The following is a 20,139-nucleotide window of genomic DNA, read 5'->3' on the forward strand; positions in this document are numbered from 1 at the left end:
CAGTGAACTGTACATTTAAAAAAGTCAGTCCAAAGCTGATGGCAATTCAACCCAAAGGCAGCATCTCAAAGGCTTTGAATTTCCTGGTACACAAAGAAGTACGATTATGTAGGATAGATTGGATTTTGGGGTATGTTAATATTCTAAGTATCTTAATATATAATATTGTTGGCTATTACTCTTGGCCACTTAGAGGTATATTTTTAATTTTACCATCATGCATTTAGTACTCTTTCTGCTCTTGGTCGTTATCACTGCTCCTTCACTAACCTCTTCCTAGGTAATATGAGTCATATATTCAGCTTTGCTGCTTATTTTATTCTGGTGCACTTGAAATATGTTTAATTAGCTTTGGTCATCTTGTTATATTCATATATGTGAATCCAAACACTGACCAGTATTTTTTTTTTTTAGTTTTCTTTTTTTTGATAATCCAACAGAATCTAGTATTTTCAAAATTGAACTCAGTGTCTATCCTTCAAATTTATTTGCCCTCCTACTTTTGTGAATGATGTGATCAACCACTAGACATTTAAACTGGAAGGAATCCATTGTTCTGCCACCCAGGTAAAATCGAAGGAAAAATATTTCCTTCTAGACTTTCCTCAAGTATGACATTTGTTTTTGATAGCTACACATGTACAATTTTTAATAAAATTAAATATTGCTTTTTATTTAATATTAAATTAGAGAACTTTTCTCAATTTTTATACATTATCACACTACTAATTAAATTACTTTAAAGAACTTTGCCATTTGTTTCATTCTGTGTCACTGTTGGTAATTTATACTTTTATTAAAATTACCCATTTAATCTAAGCCTTAAATATGCCACATAGTTGTTTAAAAGAATCTCTTAAGATTAAAAAAAAATTTTTTTTGCTTATATATACACATTATATATACACATATTTTATATATATAGTACCCGCTGTTGTAGATTCTGGCTCATAGCGACCCTGTAGGACGGAGTAGAACTGCCCCATAGAGTTTCCAAGGAGCGCCTGGGCAGATTCGAACTGCCGACCTTTTGGTTAGCAACTGTAGCACTTAACCACTACACTACCAGGGTTTCCGAGATATATATAGTAGGAAAACATATTCTCAGTATAGAAACTTTGTTCAGGATGCAGACTTTTTAAATTAGCTTTTGGTGTTAGTTATATTTTCTGCCTTCTATTTCATCAAATTCTGATGCAATGTAATTATTCCCTCTTTGTACTTTCTTTGAGTTTACTGTGTTCTTTTTCTAGTTGCTTAGTTTTGATGCCCTGTTCAATGTTTTTATTTATTTAAATATTATAATGTATGATATAAAGTTAGAGTCTTAAATGTATGTATTAGCCGCATTCAGGAGACTTGATAGGTAATATTTTCATTGTTTAGTCTAAGTATTGTATAATTTGCTTTGTAATTTCGTAGTTAATTTATGAATCATTTAGAATCATAATTTTTAGTTTCCAAGAATAGAAATATTTTTTATCCTTTGTGGTTATTTTCTAATTTTATTGCCATGGTCTGAATACTTATTCTCTATGATACTGATTCCTTGGAATTTATTGAAATTTTCCTTTTAGCCTATGCATTTGATAAGGTATACATTTGATAAGGTCATGCTAGCCTTGAAAATCTCAGAAGCTGAATGAAATAAAAGTTTAATTTTTGTTCACGTGAAATCCAAAATAGATGCTGCAGATTTACATTGATGTCCCACCATTGGACAGGGCAAAAAGAGGCTAGGGGATTTTGCCTTAAATTTTTATAGTCTAGGCTAAAAACAGCCACATCGCTTCCACCCAAGTTCCATTGGCCAGAATTCAGTTACACAGCCACACTCACTGCAACGGAGACTGAGAAATGTTGTCCAGCCATGTGTCCACGAGAAAAAGGAATTGAGTTAGTAGAAAAGCTAGTAAGTGTCTGCCAAGCCAAATATTATGTCCATTTTTTATAAATGCTCCATTTGTACCAGAAAGAAGAAAAGTTTACTTCTTATTAGTTGGGCATAAGATGTATTGCATCATGTAGTTTAAGATTGTACCAATCTGTAACCTTATTAGCATTTTTTTCCTTAGATTTATCAGATTCTAAGAGTGGTGTGTTAAACTTTTCCATGATGACGGTGGAAATGGTTTCAATTCTTTGTCCTTTCTTTATTTTAAGGTTATTCTGTTAGGCGCATACAATTCCATTGTTACACATTCTCCTCTAATTACTAGTTTTATCATTATATAATATTCTTGTTCTTGTAAATGAGTTTTGGCTTAAATTCTTTTATAGCTGATATTGATGTGATTCCTGCTTTCTTATGGGTAGATTTTGCTTAATACTCAATTATTTTCACATATAGTGGTTGATTTAGGTTTGACTCTTATAAACAGCTCATGCCTTGATTTTAAAATTATCCATGCTAATAGCTGATCTTCTGATTATTACTTTTATTATAGTTATTTTGATTATTGTGTTTTCTGCTTGAAATGTATTTCACTTTGCTTTTTTTTTTCTTCTTTATAGCTTCTCTTGGTTTAACAGAATTTTATACCCTCTTTTCTCTCTCTGTAAAAGTGGATATCGCATAATTATTTCCTTCCTTATGAGTCACACTCAAATATTTACTTATAACAAATGAAGAGTTGTAGTTTATGTGTGTGTACATGTGTGCATGTTGTTGTGTGCTGTCAAGTGACCCTGTAGGACAGAGTAGAACTGTCTCACAGGATTTCCAAGGCTGTACTCTTTATGGAAGCAGATTGCCACATCTTCTTCCCATGAAGCAGCTGATGGATTCAAACTGCTGACCTTTCAGTTAGCAGCCTAGCACTTACCCATTGCACCATCAGGGCTCATACATGCATGTGTTTGTGTATATGTGTATGTACACACACATGCATACATACAAACACATAACAAGGATTTTAACAAATACTTCTATCTAAATCTCCTTATCTCCCTGTTACTCACTTTGTGTTCCCTCTTTTTTTTAACACAGCCATTTAGTTCCCCTTTATTTTTCAACATAATAGTTGTTTTATTTATTTTATGGTCAATGGTTGTATTTATTAATATATGTTTATGAATTTCTTTCCTTAACTTTGCTTCTTACATTGTTCTCCTGTCTCTGTTTTATGAATTTTATGGTACAAAGAAATATGATGAGATAATTACAGAACTGAACACTTTCAAGGGTTTTTTTGTTTGTTTTGTTTTTTCTTGTTGTATTTTCTTGAGTATTTCTCCCATTTTTTCCAAGGTATTTTGGTTTGTGTTTCCTGGACAGTCTTTTGTGTTTTTTTGGGACCAAGAGGACCAATAAACCATATTACTGATGAGGATCCATCTAACTATTTTGGCATACTATAGTCAGTTTAAGAAGGGATTTGAGATTTGACCTTTTCAAGGCAGAGGTATTATCTAAAAGCTCTTTACAAGTCAGAGTTCTTCTCCAGAGGACTACATTTTTTTTGCTCCAAATAAGCAACCATAGTAGGTGTTCAAATACAGTTGCTGGATTTTATGAAATAACTCTAATATAAGAATTTGCAATTTAAGAGGCACAATGTGTTAACTCTTCCTGATATTGTTGTTTAAAGGCTTTAGTTATATAATGATTGTATTCTCAATCCTATTAAAAAGAATGACTAGCTTGATTATTATTTAGCACTGTCTTGAAACATACTAGGATAAGAAAGCAAAATAATTGGCATAAGTAGTAGAAAAGACAATAACAAAAGTCTTTGGGACAGTGGTATGGCTGAATACTTACAAAACACAAGAAACTCTAGTTTAAAAAATATAATTAAGAAAGTTTGTTAAGTGGATAGACATAAGATGACTGTGCAAAAATAATGGACCTAGAAGTAGAAATAGGTAGGTAGGTAGGTAGGTAGCTCAAACAACATCTTAAATACTCAGTAGACAAAAAATATATTTGGAAAAATAAACCAAAAGTACCTGCAAGGGAGATAATAGAATTAACGTCTATGTTATGGAAGTACCTCTTTATAATTACAAATAAAAAAAAACAATCGAAATAAAAATTAGCAGAACATATGAATATACAACTCAATTTAGAGTCAGTTCAAATGGCACTGAATCATGTGAAAAGACAGTCTTACTCACAGATATGTTTATCAGACTGGCAAAACTTAAAAGATCTGTACAACTTTTTGCTTTCGAGGATGGGGAAAATATGGACTTTAACTACTTGTATATAAACAAATTTTTATAACCACATTGTCACATTTATTACATTTCAAACTACATATAACTTTCATGTCAGATATCCCAGTTCTGTAACAATATCTCTTATATATAAAAGTATCATTAAGTAGGGATATACTCTCTCATTACTTCTATTGCCTCATATACCAATGAGGATCTTCACTAAGATAAATTTTATATTCTACCCAGTTCTAAAATACTGTGGATTTATGACCACAAAATGGCTTGATTCCCAGTTTTCTTCCATGAGCAAACACTTAAGAGATTCATGAAAGACCTCCTGTCTGTGTCTATGTATTTATTTTCTGGTCCCAAAATCTTTCCTTTTCTTCTCTTCTGCCATCCCCATTAATTCTTCAAGTTTCTTCTCCAAGTATTTCTTTAGTGATCTTCGTATTGCTTTCATCTTCCTCCGATGAGACACACAAATATGGAATCTAGAGTAGAGAAAGAAGATAATTCCAGCTTCAAGATCAGTATCCCAATTCTTTAAAACAATTATACAGTTGTTTTGTCCTTCAGTTTTGGATATTTCTTGTAAAAGTTCTCCTCGTGTTTCATCATTCCTTCTCTTTATGTCCCAACTGCTATCCCATCAAACTTTTATCCATTTTATATTTGTCTATCATAGGCATATTTTGCATGGACTCCTTTACCCTTATTTACATTGATAGAGGATATTGGGCAGTCTCTTTGCCAAAAGTATGCTTGACTCAGTGTTTGAGTGGAGGGCAGAGAACTCACAGTAACAAAGTGCTTCCCAGTACTACAGCTTCTGTCAGCAATATCAGAAATAGCGCTATCTCTCGACTCTCAGCCTTCCTTGAATCATCTTTTGGAAAGAGAAAGAAGAAAAAAGAGAGTTTTGGAGAAGACAAATAATAACTTGAGACCTACATACAGAATAGAGGACTCTTTTAACCTCAAACAGTTTTCCCTGTTTACCACTTTTATTACTCTTCCCTGGTTATTCTGCCCTTTATTATTCTAAGAAACCTAGGCTCTGTGACATTTTTGCCCTTGCTGCCCCTAGCCTAATTTCTCCGCTGCTGCTCCAGCCTCTAACCTTTTCATGTCTCAGCTCTTCAAAATTGGCCTAGTGCCAAGTTATTCATACTGGTACAAATTTTGCCTAGTATTTTAGTGTTTTAAAACAAAACAAATACCATTAGAGTGACCTGCAATTATGGGCACGTAGAAGGTGCTCAACAAATATTTGTTGAATAAATCAATGAACAACCCACTCCCTTGATCCCTGGACCTTCAATCTGTCATACCACAATCTTTATTACCTCCACAATACTCCCCTCGGAAGCAATGGGTGGTGATACGAAGACAGGTCCAACAATCAAGAACGGGACCTTCAGTCACAACTGAGAAAGAGGGGAAGATAGTCAGATGGGGGCCATGCCATTAAGGCTCCTTAGTTCAGACATCAAGTATAGATTAGATCTCAGGCATCCTCAGGACTCATAAGGTCACATTGCTGTTAATTTCTCATTCCGCTAATAATCAAGATTCTTGATGAGTCAAAACCTTGTGTAATGCAAGTCAGATCTCTGGGGGAAGATGTGGAAAATATGACTTAGCTTTTATTGGAATAATAGTTTGTAAATTATACATTAAGAGGCTTCTGAACACCTTCAAAATCTCTGGGATGTCCAAGACTTCATAAGCTAGATTTCATTGTCAGTTACTGGCATTTCCTCTTATAACCACAACCCTAGGAATTGGGGTCTGAACATGACAGGTAGGAGAGATAGGGTCATATAGAGCAAAGGAAATGGGAAAATATGGGCTGAAACCTCAAGGCATCAAATGTACTGTACTCACTGCAATCTTCAGAACAAGCTAGAAGAGAATCAGAAAGTTGTAATGAGCTCCCGTCAACGTACATATTACCATGTTTACACCAAAATAGCCCTTATTTAGTTATCCACTTAGTTCCAACAACCCTTTCACCCATTCTAAATTCATCCTAACGTGAAACTACATTCCTCCTCTCACCCCTAATTTCCTATTCCTCCAGTGTTTCTAGATAGGCATCTTTTATTACCAACTTCAGAGAAGGTCTTTAATGTTTCTTTCATTTTGGATTCCAGGTTTTGCCGGATTTCGAGAAGCTTGCCTTGAAGGATAAAGGCACCTAAGAGGGAGTGGAAGGAGCATCAGAAAGCAGGGATGGCCCTTGCCTTCAGAATTTAATCCTAGTTGCTTTGCCTTGCCTTCCCCAGTCAACTTTCCACATACTTGATTGGGCAATACAAATTTTTAACATTGTTAACAGTACTTCACCTTTCCATGTTCCCTCTCCCAGTGTCTCAAATTGCTGTATCAGCCATGATCTCAAGTTGACAACATTTTGCACATCTAGAGAGGAAGGGGAAAGGTACATGTGAGAGGATAATTACATCTGTGGAGGAAATTTTGTGGACCCAGGTGCTCGCTTCCCTGCCTCCCTTCTCCCTTCAACTTCCAGAACTCTCGGGGGCTCAAGCATCCCTCACCCAACACCCGAAGCATCTTGTCCCTGTGGGAGAACTTGGAGCTTATATGGGTCATCTCCTTAATCTGCCGTTCAAGCAGATAATTTCGGCCAGGGACTTCTGGGGGTACCATATTTTCTATCAAGGTCCTAATATCCTCTATGAATTTGGGATCACATTCCAGACAGCCTTTGACCCCATGGAAAGCCAGTAGGGATAGGGACAGGAGAAAGAGTAACCACAAGTCACCCATCTCCTTGCCCCGAACCCCACTCCCGAACAGCAGGTTGTCTTGGCAACTGGTTCACTTAGTTCCTTTTCCTTCAAAAATCCAGGAATGAGAGCCTTGTACTAGAGAGTCTGACTCCACCGCTCCCTCTGTTCCCATCCCACTTTTAAGCAATCTCATTTTCCTAAGAATCTTAAGAGGTTTTCTGACTTTTATCCTTCATTCCAGAGACAGGGAACTGCCAGCTGGGGAGCAGATACCTGAGTTCTGAGCGTAGAACACAATGAGGAGAGAAGTCTTGAGCTCACAAAAGCAGGGTTCTCTGTAGGAAGATGTCTCAGAGAAAGTGTTTCTTTAGCACTTCCTTTCTTGTATCCTTAAGTAGATTCTTACACCCTTCCTGACCATTGGAGTGCTATTTACTCATCTTTCGTGAAAGTTCCAAAGCCTTCCCAGCCTTCAGTAACCTCCACAACCTGTCTTCTCAATGGAATGCCCTCAGAAATTTTAATTTCTTGGCAAGATGAGAGAATGGAAAGAGCAGAAGGACTAAGACTTTGATTTGCCTTTCCTCACATCTGAATGTAAGAACAGGAAGTGCTTGGATTCTTACTGATCTGGATATTATTGTGAATTATCAAACAGATGGGAGAGTGAGAACACCACACGATCAAGTATTGTGGAAGAGCTCAAGGTGAAATATAACAAGATGCATGATAAAAGAGATCATGTAGGATATTAGAGATTGTTTAACCCAAAGTTTACTTTTACAGAAGAAGTAAAAAAGACCCAGAGTGCCTTGGAGTCCCAGTCCCTATTGGTAGCAGAACAGTTGGGAATTAAGGAACATATAATTGATAAATTAATATAATATATAATAATTGATAATTTTAATATTTTTTTCCAGAAATTTTGGCTACCTTTGTAGGGTGATTTATCTAGCCTTGCTGTGTGACCATTTTCTGTCTTTCTTCTTACAGAGAGACTGGAGCTAGGAGACTAGAAACAACAGTTTAGGAATATATGAGGATGAGTGAGAACTTTTAGAGGGCATGTTCAGAAAATAATGATGATGGAGTATTTAATGTATAAGAATATAACCACAGTTATCATAGGCTATCGTCTAAGGCCCACTACTGGGAAATCAGCCAAAAAAACATGCACTGCCTTCAGTTTAAGGGCCTTTGTAAAAGAATGTTCTCTGTTATTTGGTGGAAATTATGGCTGCTTTGCAGAGTTTTCAGAGCATGGGTTACCTATTTTCTAATATAGTGTATGACAATGACCTTCTGAAAGCCAAGAAAGTCTGGATTCCTAAAGGGATAGTGGTACAATTTAGACCTCAGGTGAGGGATAGTCATGGTGTGGGAGGTTGTGAGGGAAATTTTTTTTTACCATTAATTATATGCTCACTATGTGACAAATAAGGAGCCCTGGTGGTGCAGTGGTTAAAGTGATCGACTGCTAAATAAAGGTTGGCAGTTTGAAACCACCAGCGGCTCCACAGGAGAAGATGTGGCAGTCTGCTTCTGTAGAGAGTTGCAACTTCAGAAATCCTGTGGTGTCACTATGAATCGGGATTGACTCAATGGCAGTGGGTTTGGTGGGTTTATCATGTGACAAATGGAGCCCTAGTGGCTCAGTGGTTAAGAGCTCAGGCTGCTAACCAGAGGTCAATGGTTTGAATCTACCAGCTGCTCCTTGAAAACTCTGTGGGGAAGTTCTGCTCTGTCCTGTAGGGTTGATATGAGTTGGAATTGACTTGATGGCAGTGGGTTTGGTGGGTTTAGTATGTGACACATGGAGCCCTGGTGATGCTGTGGTTAAGAGCTCAGGATGCTAACCAAAAGATCTGCAGTTTGAATCTGGATTTTTTTTTTTTTTTTGGTATGTGACAAATATTGTGCTAAACATTTCAATGCATTATTGCAAATCCTTATGTCACAACATTTTGAGAGATTATCTTCTCCATTGTACAGATAAAACATAGACTCATAGATGTAAAACAATCCTTCCCATCAAAATAACTTAGTAGTTATAGAATAACTCATATTGTCTGATTCCAAATTCTATATACTTCAGCCACTTGCTTTCAACAACCATTTTCTAGTATAATACAGAAGATAGTCTCTGGGAATTTGATAAATCAAGAGATGGAAGGCTAATTAAAATCCTTGGATGTGCCTTGATTTAGGGCTTAAAATCAGTGTCTCTCCACTGATTTTATATTCCCTTGGGTAGGTGATTTTATCTTTAGATGATACCCTAAAGAGTTTTCACATGATGAGATCTAAAAGCACATGAACTAATGGGGTTGACTTAGTACTAGAATCCAAAGTTGGTGGCCAAGGGGGCTAAGAAACTTGATGGGCCAGTGGCCAGGACTGAGGACAAAGTGTTCTTCAAGAGAAGATATAAGTTACAGGTAAGATATTTTCAGTCAATAATACACACACTTGCTTTTGGAATGGATAGTGTAAAGAGAATGCTTGGCCAATACTGAATAATTCTACCTCATTCCATGATCCATTATCTTGACCCAGACCTGGTGGCCCATCTACCATTTTTATCCTTACCTCAGCCTCCCAGTTTAATTCGCAATACAGGCTTTTTCAAGAGGAGAGAAAAAATACTTTGGCTTTTAGATATTCTTAGAAAAGCTGGAAAAAGGTAAGCCATTTCCTAATAAGACAAGCAGAGCTTCTAATTGAAGGTAACATGTAAAGGGGAAATCAGTGGTGGAGATCTCCCTCACTTTCATGGAGTAAAAAATAACACAGTGTGCTAATGGTAAAAACAAAGATCCACACATAAATGTATGGGAAAACAGCAGCACTAACCAAGTCCGGAGAAATTTCTTACAGAGAGGCTAGATGGAGGGAGAAACAACAGTTAACAAATGTATGGTGATGAATGAGAACCCAGTAATGGTCAGGAATCTTTAGAGAGTATATTCTGAAACTACTGATGATGGAATGTATAACATGTAAGAAAATAACCACAATTATCATTGTATAAAAAAAAATTATATAGTCCTTTGAATTTTTCTTTTTTTTTCAACTTTTTTTTATTGTACTTTAAGGGAAAGTTTACAGTTCATTACTTTCTCATACAAAAATTTATACACACATTGTTATGTGACCCTAGTTGCTATCCCTATAATGTGACAGCACACTCCTCCTTTCTACCCTAGATTTCCCATGTCCATTCAACCAGCTCCTGTCCCTTTTTGCCTTCTCATCTCACCTCTGGAGAGGAGCTGCCGATTTGTCTTGTGTGTCTGCTTGAGCTAAGAAGCACTCTTCATGAGTATCATTTTATGTCTAATACTTCAGCCTAATCTTTGTCTACAGAGTTGGCTTCAGGAATGATTTCAGTTCTGGGCTAACAGAGAGTCTGAGGGCCATATTTTCCAGGGTCCCTCCAGTCTCAATCAGACCATTAAGTCTGATCTTTTTATTAGAATTCAAGTTCTGAATGCTACTTTTCTCCTGCTCCGTCAGGGCCTCTGTGTTGTGTTCCCTGTCAGGGCTGTTGTTGGTGGTAGCTGGGCACCATCTAGTTCTTCTGGTCTCAGGCTGATGGAGTTTCTGTGGCCCTTTCTGTCTCTCGGGCTAAAGTTTTCCTTGTGTCTTTGGTATTCTTCATTCTCCTTTGCTCCAGGTGGGTTGGGTCAAATTGATGTATCTTAGATGGCCTCTCACTAGCTTTTAAGACCCCAGTTGCCACTCACCAAAGTGGGATGCAGAACCTTTTCTTAATAAATTTTGTTATGTCAAATGACCTAAATGTCCCCTGAAACCATGTTCCACAAGCCCGTACCCCTGCTACTGTGTCCCTTGAAGTGTTTGGTTGTATTCAGGAAGCTTCTTAGCTTTTGGTCTAGTCCAGTTGTGCTGACTTCCCCTGTATTGTATGTTGTCCTTCCCGTCACCTAAGATGATTCTTATCTACTATGTAGCTAGTGAATATCCCTCTCCCTCCCTCCCCACCCTCGTAAGCATCAAAGAATGTTTTCCTCTCTGTTTAAACCATTTCTTGAATTCTTATGATAGTGGTCTCATACAGTATTTTTTCTTTTGCAACTAATTTCAATCAGCATAATGCCTTCCAGATTCCTCCATGTTATGAGATGTTTCATGGATTCGTCATTCTTTATTTTTGCAAAATATTCCATTGTGTGAATAATTCATTTATAATTCATGAATAAATTAATTTATAATTCATTTATCCATTCATCTGTTGATGGGCACCTTGGTTGTGTCCATCTTTTGCTGTTGTAAACAATGCTGCAGTGAACATGGTTGTGCATATATCTGTTATTGTGAAGGCTCTTATATCTCTAGGATATATTCCAAGGAATGGAATTGCTGGATCATATGGTAGTTCTATTTCTAGCTTTTTAAAGAATAATAGAATTGATTTCCAAAGTGGTTGTACTATTGTACATTCCCACTAGCAGTGTATAAGTGTTCCAATCTCTCCACAACCTCTCCAACATTTATTATTTTGTGTTTTTTGGATTAATTCTAGCCTTGTTGGGGTGAGATGGTGTCTCATTGTAGTTTTGATTTGCATTTCTGTAATGGCTAATGATCTTGAATATTTCCTCATGTATCTGTTAGCCACCTGAATGTCTTCTTTGGTGAAGTGTCTGTTCATATCCTTTGCCACATTTTTTAATTAGGTTATTTGTTTTTTTGTCATTGAGGTTTTACAGTATCTTGCAGATTTTACATTATTAGACTCTGATTGGCTTTGTCATAGCCAAAGTTTTTTTTCCCAGTCTGTAGATTTTTTTACTCTTTTGATGAAGTCTTTTGATGAGCATAAGTGTTTGATTTTTAGGAGCTCCCAGGTGTCTAGCTTCTCATCTTGTGTTTATGCATCGTTAGTAATGTTTTGTATTCTGTTTGTGCCATGTACTAGGGTGCCTAGTGTTTTTTAAATTTTTTTAGTGTTGTCTGTACTTTTTCTTCCATGATCTTTATCATTTTAGATTTTATATTTGTCTTTGATCCATTTTGAATTAGTTTTTGTGCATGATATGAGGTATGGGCCTTGTTTCATTTTTTTGCAGATGGATATCCAGTTATGCCAGCAACATTTGTTAAAGAGACTGTCCTTTCACCAATTAACGGACTTTGGGCCTTTGTCAAATATCAGCTGCTCATAGGTGGATAAATTTAGGTCTGGATTCTCAATTCTGTTCCATTGGTCTGTATATCTGTTGTTGTACCAGTACCAGGCTGTTTTGTCTACCAGTATAATGGATTCTAAAATCAGGTAGTATGAGGCTTCCTACTTTTTTCTTCTTCTTCAGCAACGCTTTACTCCTATGGAGCCTCTTCCCTTTCCATGTGAAGTTGATGATTTGCTTCTCCATCTCATTAAAAAAAAAGCCATTGGAGTTTGGATTGGGATTGCATTGTATCTGTAGATAGCTTTTGGTAGAATTGACATGTTCACAAAGTTGAGTCTTCTATACATGAGCAAGGTATGTTTTTTCACTTATGAGGTCTCTTTTGGTTTCTTTAACAAGTGGTTTGTAGTTTTCTTTGTATAGGTCTTTTATGTCTCTTGTTAGATTTATTCCTAAGCATTTTATCTTCTTGGGGGCTGTTGTAAATGTTCTTGATTTGATGATTTCCTCTTCAAAGTTCTCTTTGTTGGTGGGGAGGAATCCACCTGGTTTTTGTATGTTTTTCATGTATCCTTATAATTTGCTGAAATCTTCTATTATAAGATCATATCATTTGCAAAAAGAGATACTTTTATTTCTTCCTTACCAATTTGGATGCCCTTTATTTCTTTGTCTAGCCTAATTGCTCTGCCTAGGACCTCCAGCACAGTGTTGAATAAGAGTGGTGATAAAGGTCATCCTTGCCTGGTTCCCATTCTCACGGGCAATGCTATCAGACTCTCTCCAGTTAGGATGATGTTGCTGTTGGCTTTTTGTAAATGCCTTTTATTATGTTGAGGAATTTCCCTTCTATTCCTGTTTTGCTGAGAGTTTTTTTTATCATGAATCGGTGTTGGACTTTGTCAAATGCCTTTTCTGAATCAATTGATAAGATCATGTTGTTCTTGTCTTTTATTTATGTGATGGCTTACATTGATTGTTTTTCTAATGTTGAACCATCTCTGCATACCTGATATGAATCCCACTTGGTCATGGTGAATTATTTTTTTGATATGTTCTTGAATTCTATTGGCTAGAATTTTGTTGAGGATTTTTGTGTCTGTGTTAAAGAAGGATATTGGTTTGTAATTTTTTTTTGTGGTGTTTTTTCTTGGTTTTGGTGTCTGGATCATGATGGCTTCATACAATGAGTTTGGTAGTATTACATCCTTTTCTATGCTCTGAAATACCTTTAGTAGTAGTGTAGTTAACTCTTCTCTGAAAGTTTGGTGGAATTCCCCTGTGAAACCGTCAGGGCCAGGGTTTTTGTTGTATTAGGGAGTTTTTTAATTACCTTTTCAATCTCTTCTTTTGTTATAGGTTTATTTAGTTCTATTTCTGTTGGACTTAGTTTAGGTAGGTAGTGTGTTTCTAGAAATTTGTTCATTTCCTCTAAGTTTTCAAATTTGTTAGGGTACAATATTTTATAATATTCTGTTATGATTCTTTTAATTTTTGTTGAGTTTTTTGTGATATTGCCCATCTCATTTCTTTCTGAGGTTTTTTGCTTCATCTCCTGTTTTTCTTTTGTAAGTTTGGCCAGTGGTTTATCGATTTTGTTAATCTTTTCAAAGAACCAGCTTTTGGACTTGCTAACTCTTTCCAATTATTTTTCTATTTTATATTTCATCTAATTCTGCTTCAATTTTTATTATTTACTTCCTTCTGGTACCTGAGGGCTTCTTTTGCTGCTCTCTATTTGTTCAGGTTTTAGGGATAGTTCTTTGATTTTGGCCCTTTTTTCTTTTTGTATGTGTACATTTATTGCTATAAATTGACCTCTGAGCACTGCTTTTGCTGTGTCCCAAAGGTTGTGGGAGAATGTGCATTCATTCTCCTTTGATCCTGTGAATTTCTTTATTCTGTCCTTAATTTCTTCTATAACCCAGTAGTTTTTGAGCAAAGTGTTGTTTAGTTTCCCTGTGTTTGATTTTCTTTCCTTGCTTTTTCTGTTATTGATTTCTACTTTTATAGTTTTATGCTTAGAAAAGATATTTTTTAATATTTTGATGCTTTGAATCCTGTGGCCTAATATGTGGTCTATTCTGGAGAATGTTCCATGTGTGTTGGAAAAGAAATTATACTTGGCAGCTGTTGAGTGGTGTGTTCTGTATATGTCTATGAGATCAAGTTGGTTGATTGTGGGATTTAGATCTCCTGCATCTTTGTTGAGCTTTTTTCTGGATGTTCTGTCCTTCACCAAAAGTAGTATGTTGAAGTCTCCTACTATTATCATGGAGCTGTCTATCTCTCTTTTCAGTGCTGTTAGAGTTTGTTTTATGTATTTTGGAGCCCTGTCATTTGTTGCATAAATATTTATTATGGTTATGCCTCCCTCCCCCATGTGTCTGTCAGTTTGTTGTACTGTGGGGGCTTGTGTGTTGCTGTGATGCTGGAAGCTATGCCACTGGTATTCAGATACCAGCAGAGTCACCCATGGAGGACATGTTTCAGCTGAGCTTCCAGACTAAGACAGACTAGGAAGAAGGACCAGTCTACTTCTGAAAAGCATTCGCCAGTGAAAACCTTATAAATAGCAGTGGAACATTGTCTGATATAGTGCTGGAAGATGAGCCCCCCAGGTTGGAAGGCACTCAAAAGATGACTGGGGAAGAGCTGCCTCCTCAAAGTAGAGTCAACCTTAATGACATGGATGGAGTAAAGCTTTCTGGACCTTCATTTGCTGATGTGGCATGACTCAAAATGAGAAGAAACGGCTGCAAACATCCATTAATAATTGGAATCTGGAATGTACGAAGTATGAATCTAGGAAAATTGGAAATCATCAAAAATGAAATGGAACGCATAAACATTGATATCCTAGGCATTAGTGAGCTGAAATGGACTGACATTGGCCATTTTGAATCAGACAATCATATAGTCTACTATGCTGGGAATGACAACTTGAAGAGGAATGGTGTTGCATTCATAGTCAAAAAGAAAGTTTCAAGATCTATCCTGAAGTACAACGCTGTCGGTGATAGGATAATATCCATACGCCTACAAGGAAGACCAGTTAATACGACTATTATTCAAATTTACACACCAAACCCTAGTGCCAAAGATGAAGAAATGGGAGCTTTTTATCACCTGCTGCAGTCTGAAATTGATCGAACATGCAATCAAGATGCATTGATAATTACTGGTGGTTGGAATTCAAGAGTTGGAAACGAAGAAGGATGAGTAGTTGGAAGATATGGCCTTGGTGATAGAAACAATGCCGAAGATTGAATGATAGAATTTTGCAAGACCAACAACTTCTTCATTGCAAATACCTTCTTTCACCAACATAAATGGTGACCGTACACATGGACCTTGCCAGATGGAACACACAGAAATCAAATTCACTACATTTGTGGAAAGAGATGATGGAAAAGCTCAATATCATCAGTCAGAAAAAGGCCAGGGGCCAACTATGGAACAGACCATCAATTACTCATATGCAAGTTCAAGCTGAAACTGAAGAAAATCAGAGCAAGTCCACGAGAGCCAAAATATGACCTTGAGTATATCCCACCTGAATTTAGAGACCATCTGAAGAATAGATTTGACGCATTGAACACTGGTGACCAAAGACCAGAAGAGTTGTGGAATGACATCAAGGACATCATCCACGAAGAAAGCAAGAGGTCATTGAAAAGACAGGAAAGAAAGAAAAGACCGAGATGGATGTCAGAGAGACTCTGAAACTTGCTCTTGAGTGTTGAGCAGCTAAAGCAAAAGGAAGAATTGATGAAGTAAAAGAACTGAACAGAAGATTTCAAAGGGCCTCTTGAGAAGACAAAGTAAAGTATTATAATGACATGTGCAAAGAACTGGAGATAGAAAACCAAAAGGGAAGAACATGCTCGACGTTTCTCAAGCTGAAAGAACTGAAGGAAAAATTCAAGCCTCGAGTTGCAATAGTGGAGGATTCAATGGGGAAAATATTAAACAACGCAGGAAGCATCAAAAGAAGATGGAATACTTAATGGCCTGACTGAGACTAGAGGAATCCCGGCGGCCATGGTCCCCAGACCTTCTGTTGGCACAGGACAGGAACCATCCCCGAAGACAACTCATCAGACATGAAAGGGACTGGACAGTGGGTGGGAGAGAGATGCTGATGAAGAGTGAGCTAATTATATCAGGTGGACACTTGAGATTGTGTTGGCATCTCCTGTCTGGAGGGGGGATGGGAGGATAGAGAGAGAGGGAAGCTGGCAAAATTGTCACGAAAGGAGAGACTGGAAGGGCTGACTCATTAGGGGGAGAGCAAGTGGGAGTACGGAGTAAGATGTATGTAAACTTATATGTGACAGACTGACTTGATTTGTAAACGTTCACTTGAAGCTCAATAAAAGTTAATAAAAAAAAAAAAAAGAAGATGGAAGGAATACACAGGCTGAGAGATGGCTCAGAGCATGTGACGGGCCCTATATCCTGCCCAGGGGAAGTGACAATCGCTGAAGCCAACCTGGGACCAGTGCAGAACAGGGCAGGAGCAGATAAATGGGAGAGAGATTCTTCCAAAATGGGATGACTTTTGATTCACACAGTAGATTAGATGCATATACTTATCTTTTGCCAATTGAGGGCCGCTTCTCATTGGTTCTGAAGGGTTGAGAAGACTCTCTGTCTTTCAGTCTCTCCCAATGTGGAAAATGCATCCCAAATGCCACTGCTTGCCTCACTGCTCACGCCAGCCATCTGGCCTACAGGGTGCTGGTTCTCACTGGTCAGATCTGACAACTCCTCGCTGCTTCTGAACTATCTCTCCCTCCCTTTGCCACTCAATCCCATTCCTCAGTTTTGCCTTTGATGTTCAGGGCTCCTAGATTGTCATATATAATCAATTCACTTGTTTTTGTGGGTCTTTGTTGTCAGAGGGACCACTGGAAGCTTCTGACTACTCTACCATCTTGGACCTGCCTCCTGAATTTCTTAAATGTAATTTATTTGAGCTTTGGGGAAGAAGAGCTATCTGGAAAACAATAGTGTAATGATCACATTTCAATGTACATTGTTGAATAGGAGTGGTGAAAGGGGGCATCCTTGCCTTGTTCCTGATCTTAGGTGGAAAGTATCTATTTTCTCACCATTAACTATGACGCTTGGTTGTTGTTGTTGTTAGGTGCTATCAAGTCAATTCTGACTCACAGTGACCCCATGTACAACAGAACAAAACACTGCCCAGTCCTGCACCATCCTTACAATCGTTGTTATGCTTGAGTCCATTGTTGTAGCCACTGTGTCAACCCATCTTGTTGAGGGTCTTCCTCTTTTTTGCTGACGCTCTACTTTACCAAGCATCATGTCCTTTCCAGGGACTGATCCCTCATGATAACATGTCTAAAGTATTTGAGACGTAGTCTTCCCATCCTTGTTTCTAAGGAGCATTCTGGTGGTATTTTTCTAGATGTTCTTTATCAAGTCGAAGAAGTTGACCTCTATTCCTAGTTTGCTGGTAGTTTTTATCATGTGATTTTTCTTCTTTAGTTTGTTCATTTATTTACATTATTGATTTTTGAATGCCAAACTAGCCTTGTGTACCTGGAATAAATCTCACTTGCTTGTGATATATAATCGTTTTTATACACTGTTAGATTCAATTTGATATTTTGTCGGCAATTTGTGCGTCTATGTTTAGGAGATTTAAAAAAAAAAAGCTGTATTACTCAAACCTGTATGAATCGATTTTGACTCATAGCGACCCTATAGGACAGAGTAGAACTGTCCAACAGGGTTTCCAAGGTGCTCCTGGTGGATTTGAACTGCCGACCTTTTGATTAGCAGCTGAACCCTTAACCACTATGCCACCAGGGTTTCATAGGAGATATTAGTCTTTAATTTTTTTTTCTTGTACTGTCTTTGTCTAGTTTTGATATTAGGTTGATGATGGCTTCATAGAATGAATTAAAAACTGTTCCCTCTGCTTCTGTAATCCCTTCCACAAGGGATTATAGAGAATTGGTATCATTTTTTCATAAAATGTTTGATAGAATTCACCAATGATACTATCTGAGTCTGGTGCTTTTTGTTTTGGAAGGTTATTAATTATTGATTTAATTTTTTTAATAGATAAAGTTTTATTCAGATGATCTGTTTTCCTTGTCTGTGTTTTGGTAGCTCGTGTCTCTCAATGAATTGACCAATTTCATCTAAGTTATCAGATGTGGAAGCATAGATTTGTTAATAATATTCTTTTATTATCCTTTTAATGCCCATGGAGTTATTAGTGATTTTTTTCTTTCATTTCATATATTAGTTGTTTGTATTTTCTCTTTCTTTTTTTATTTCTTGGTTAGCCTGGCTAGAGGTTTATAAATTTTATTGGTATTTTCAAAGGACCATCTTTTGGTTTCATTGATTTTCTTTATTATTTTAGTGTTTTAAATTTCATTGATTTCTTCTAATTTTTATTATGTATTTTCTTCTGCTTACTTTGGATATAATTTGATTTTCCCCCCTAATTTTGTAAGGTGAAAAATTAGATTATTGATTTTAGATCTTTCTTTTCTTCTAATATGTGCATGCAGTGCTGTAGATTTCTACCGAACTACTGGTTTCTCTGCATACCACAAATTTGATAAATTGAATTTTCATATTCATTTGGTAAAAAATATTTTAAAATTTCTTTTCAGATTTCTTCTTTCATCACATATTATTTAGATGTGTACTGTTTAATCTCCAAATGTTTTGGTATTTTCCAGTTATCTTTCCGTTGTTGACTTCTAGTTTAATTTCATTGTAGTATGAGATCATACTTTACATGATTGGTATTCTTTTAAAATTGTTAAGGGGCAGTGGTTGTTCAGTTGTAGAATTCTTGCCTTCTAGGTGGGAACCTGTGTCTGATTCCTGGCCAGTCCACCTTGTATTCAGCCACCACCTCTCTGTTAGATTGGTACTTGCATGTTGCTATGATGCTGAACAGGTTTTAGTGGAGCTTCTGGACTAAGACAGATTAGGAGGAAAGTCCTGGCAATCTACTTCTGAAAAATCAGCCAGTGAAAACCTGCAGTTCGCAATCAATCACAAGGATGGTGCAGGACTGGGCAACATTTCATTGCACTGTGCATGTGATCGCCAAGAATCGGGCCAACTAGACAGCAGCTAACAACTATAAAAATAATGACAAAATCTTTAAGGTCCATTATATGTCGCAGAATGTGGTCTGTCTTGGTGACTGTTTCACATATGAAGTTGAAAAGAATGTTTTGTTGTTGTTGGATGAAATATTCTATGGGTGTCAATCAGGTCCAGTTAATTGATGGTGCTCTTCAGTTTAGCTCTATCCTTATTGATTTTCTGCCTCCCAGATCTGTCAGTTACAGATACAGGGGTGTTGAAGTCTCCAGCACTAATTGTGGATTTATCTATTCCTCCTTACAGTTCTATCAGTTTTACCTTATACATTTTGATGTTCAGTTTTTTTTTGTTGTTGTTGTTGCTAAACACATACACATTGAGGATTGCTGTGTTTTCTTGCAGAAGTGTTACCTTTGTTATTATATAATGTCCCTCTTTATCCCTGACAGTTTTTCTCACTCCAAAATCTGCTTTTTTTAAAACTAATATAGCTACTTTAGCCTCTTTTGATTAAGGTTAGCAGGTATATCTTTATCATTTTACCTTTAGTTTGTGTCTTTATACTTAAAGAGGAATTCTTGTAGACAACATATAGTTTAATCATTCTTTCTTATCCACTCGGACAGTGTCTCATTTAAAGTGATTATTGACACAGACTAGGCCTCTTCATTTTTTTTATATATGAAGAGGCCTAGTGACACAGTGGAAACCCTGGTAGTATAGTGGTTAAGAGCTATGGCTGCTGACCAAAAGGTCAGCAGTTTGAATCCACCAGGCACTCCTTGGAAACCCTATGGGGACAGTTCTACTCTGTCCTATAGGGTCACTGTGAGTCAAAATCAATTCTACAGTAACAGTATTTTTCAGTGAGTTAGTGACACAGTGGTTAAGAGCTTGGCTGCTAACTAAAATGTTGGCAGTTTGAAACTTTATATGATGGCCTTGTTCTA

At 36.9% G+C, this 20,139-nt stretch overlaps 1 protein-coding gene across 2 annotated transcripts; it reads right to left on the reverse strand.

Annotated features, from left to right (window-relative positions):
• Positions 1–4,519: 4,519 nt before the first annotated feature.
• IZUMO3 (IZUMO family member 3) lies at positions 4,520–6,960 on the reverse strand. Of its 2 annotated transcripts, XM_049896952.1 has the most exons (7): positions 6,729–6,960; positions 6,517–6,591; positions 6,278–6,367; positions 6,055–6,072; positions 5,514–5,594; positions 4,966–5,053; positions 4,520–4,658 (listed from the first exon to the last, which is right to left on the reverse strand). In XM_049896952.1, the coding sequence occupies exons 1-7, from the start codon at positions 6,958–6,960 to the stop codon at positions 4,520–4,522; spliced, it is 723 nt and encodes a 240-aa protein (XP_049752909.1). The 2 variants fall into 2 exon arrangements, with proteins under 2 accessions (XP_049752909.1, XP_049752910.1); XM_049896953.1 differs by lacking the exon at positions 6,055–6,072.
• Between the last annotated feature and the right edge of the window lie 13,179 nt (positions 6,961–20,139).

This window comes from Elephas maximus, chromosome 9 (assembly GCF_024166365.1).
Source record: "Elephas maximus indicus isolate mEleMax1 chromosome 9, mEleMax1 primary haplotype, whole genome shotgun sequence".
Lineage (NCBI taxonomy): Eukaryota > Metazoa > Chordata > Mammalia > Proboscidea > Elephantidae > Elephas > Elephas maximus.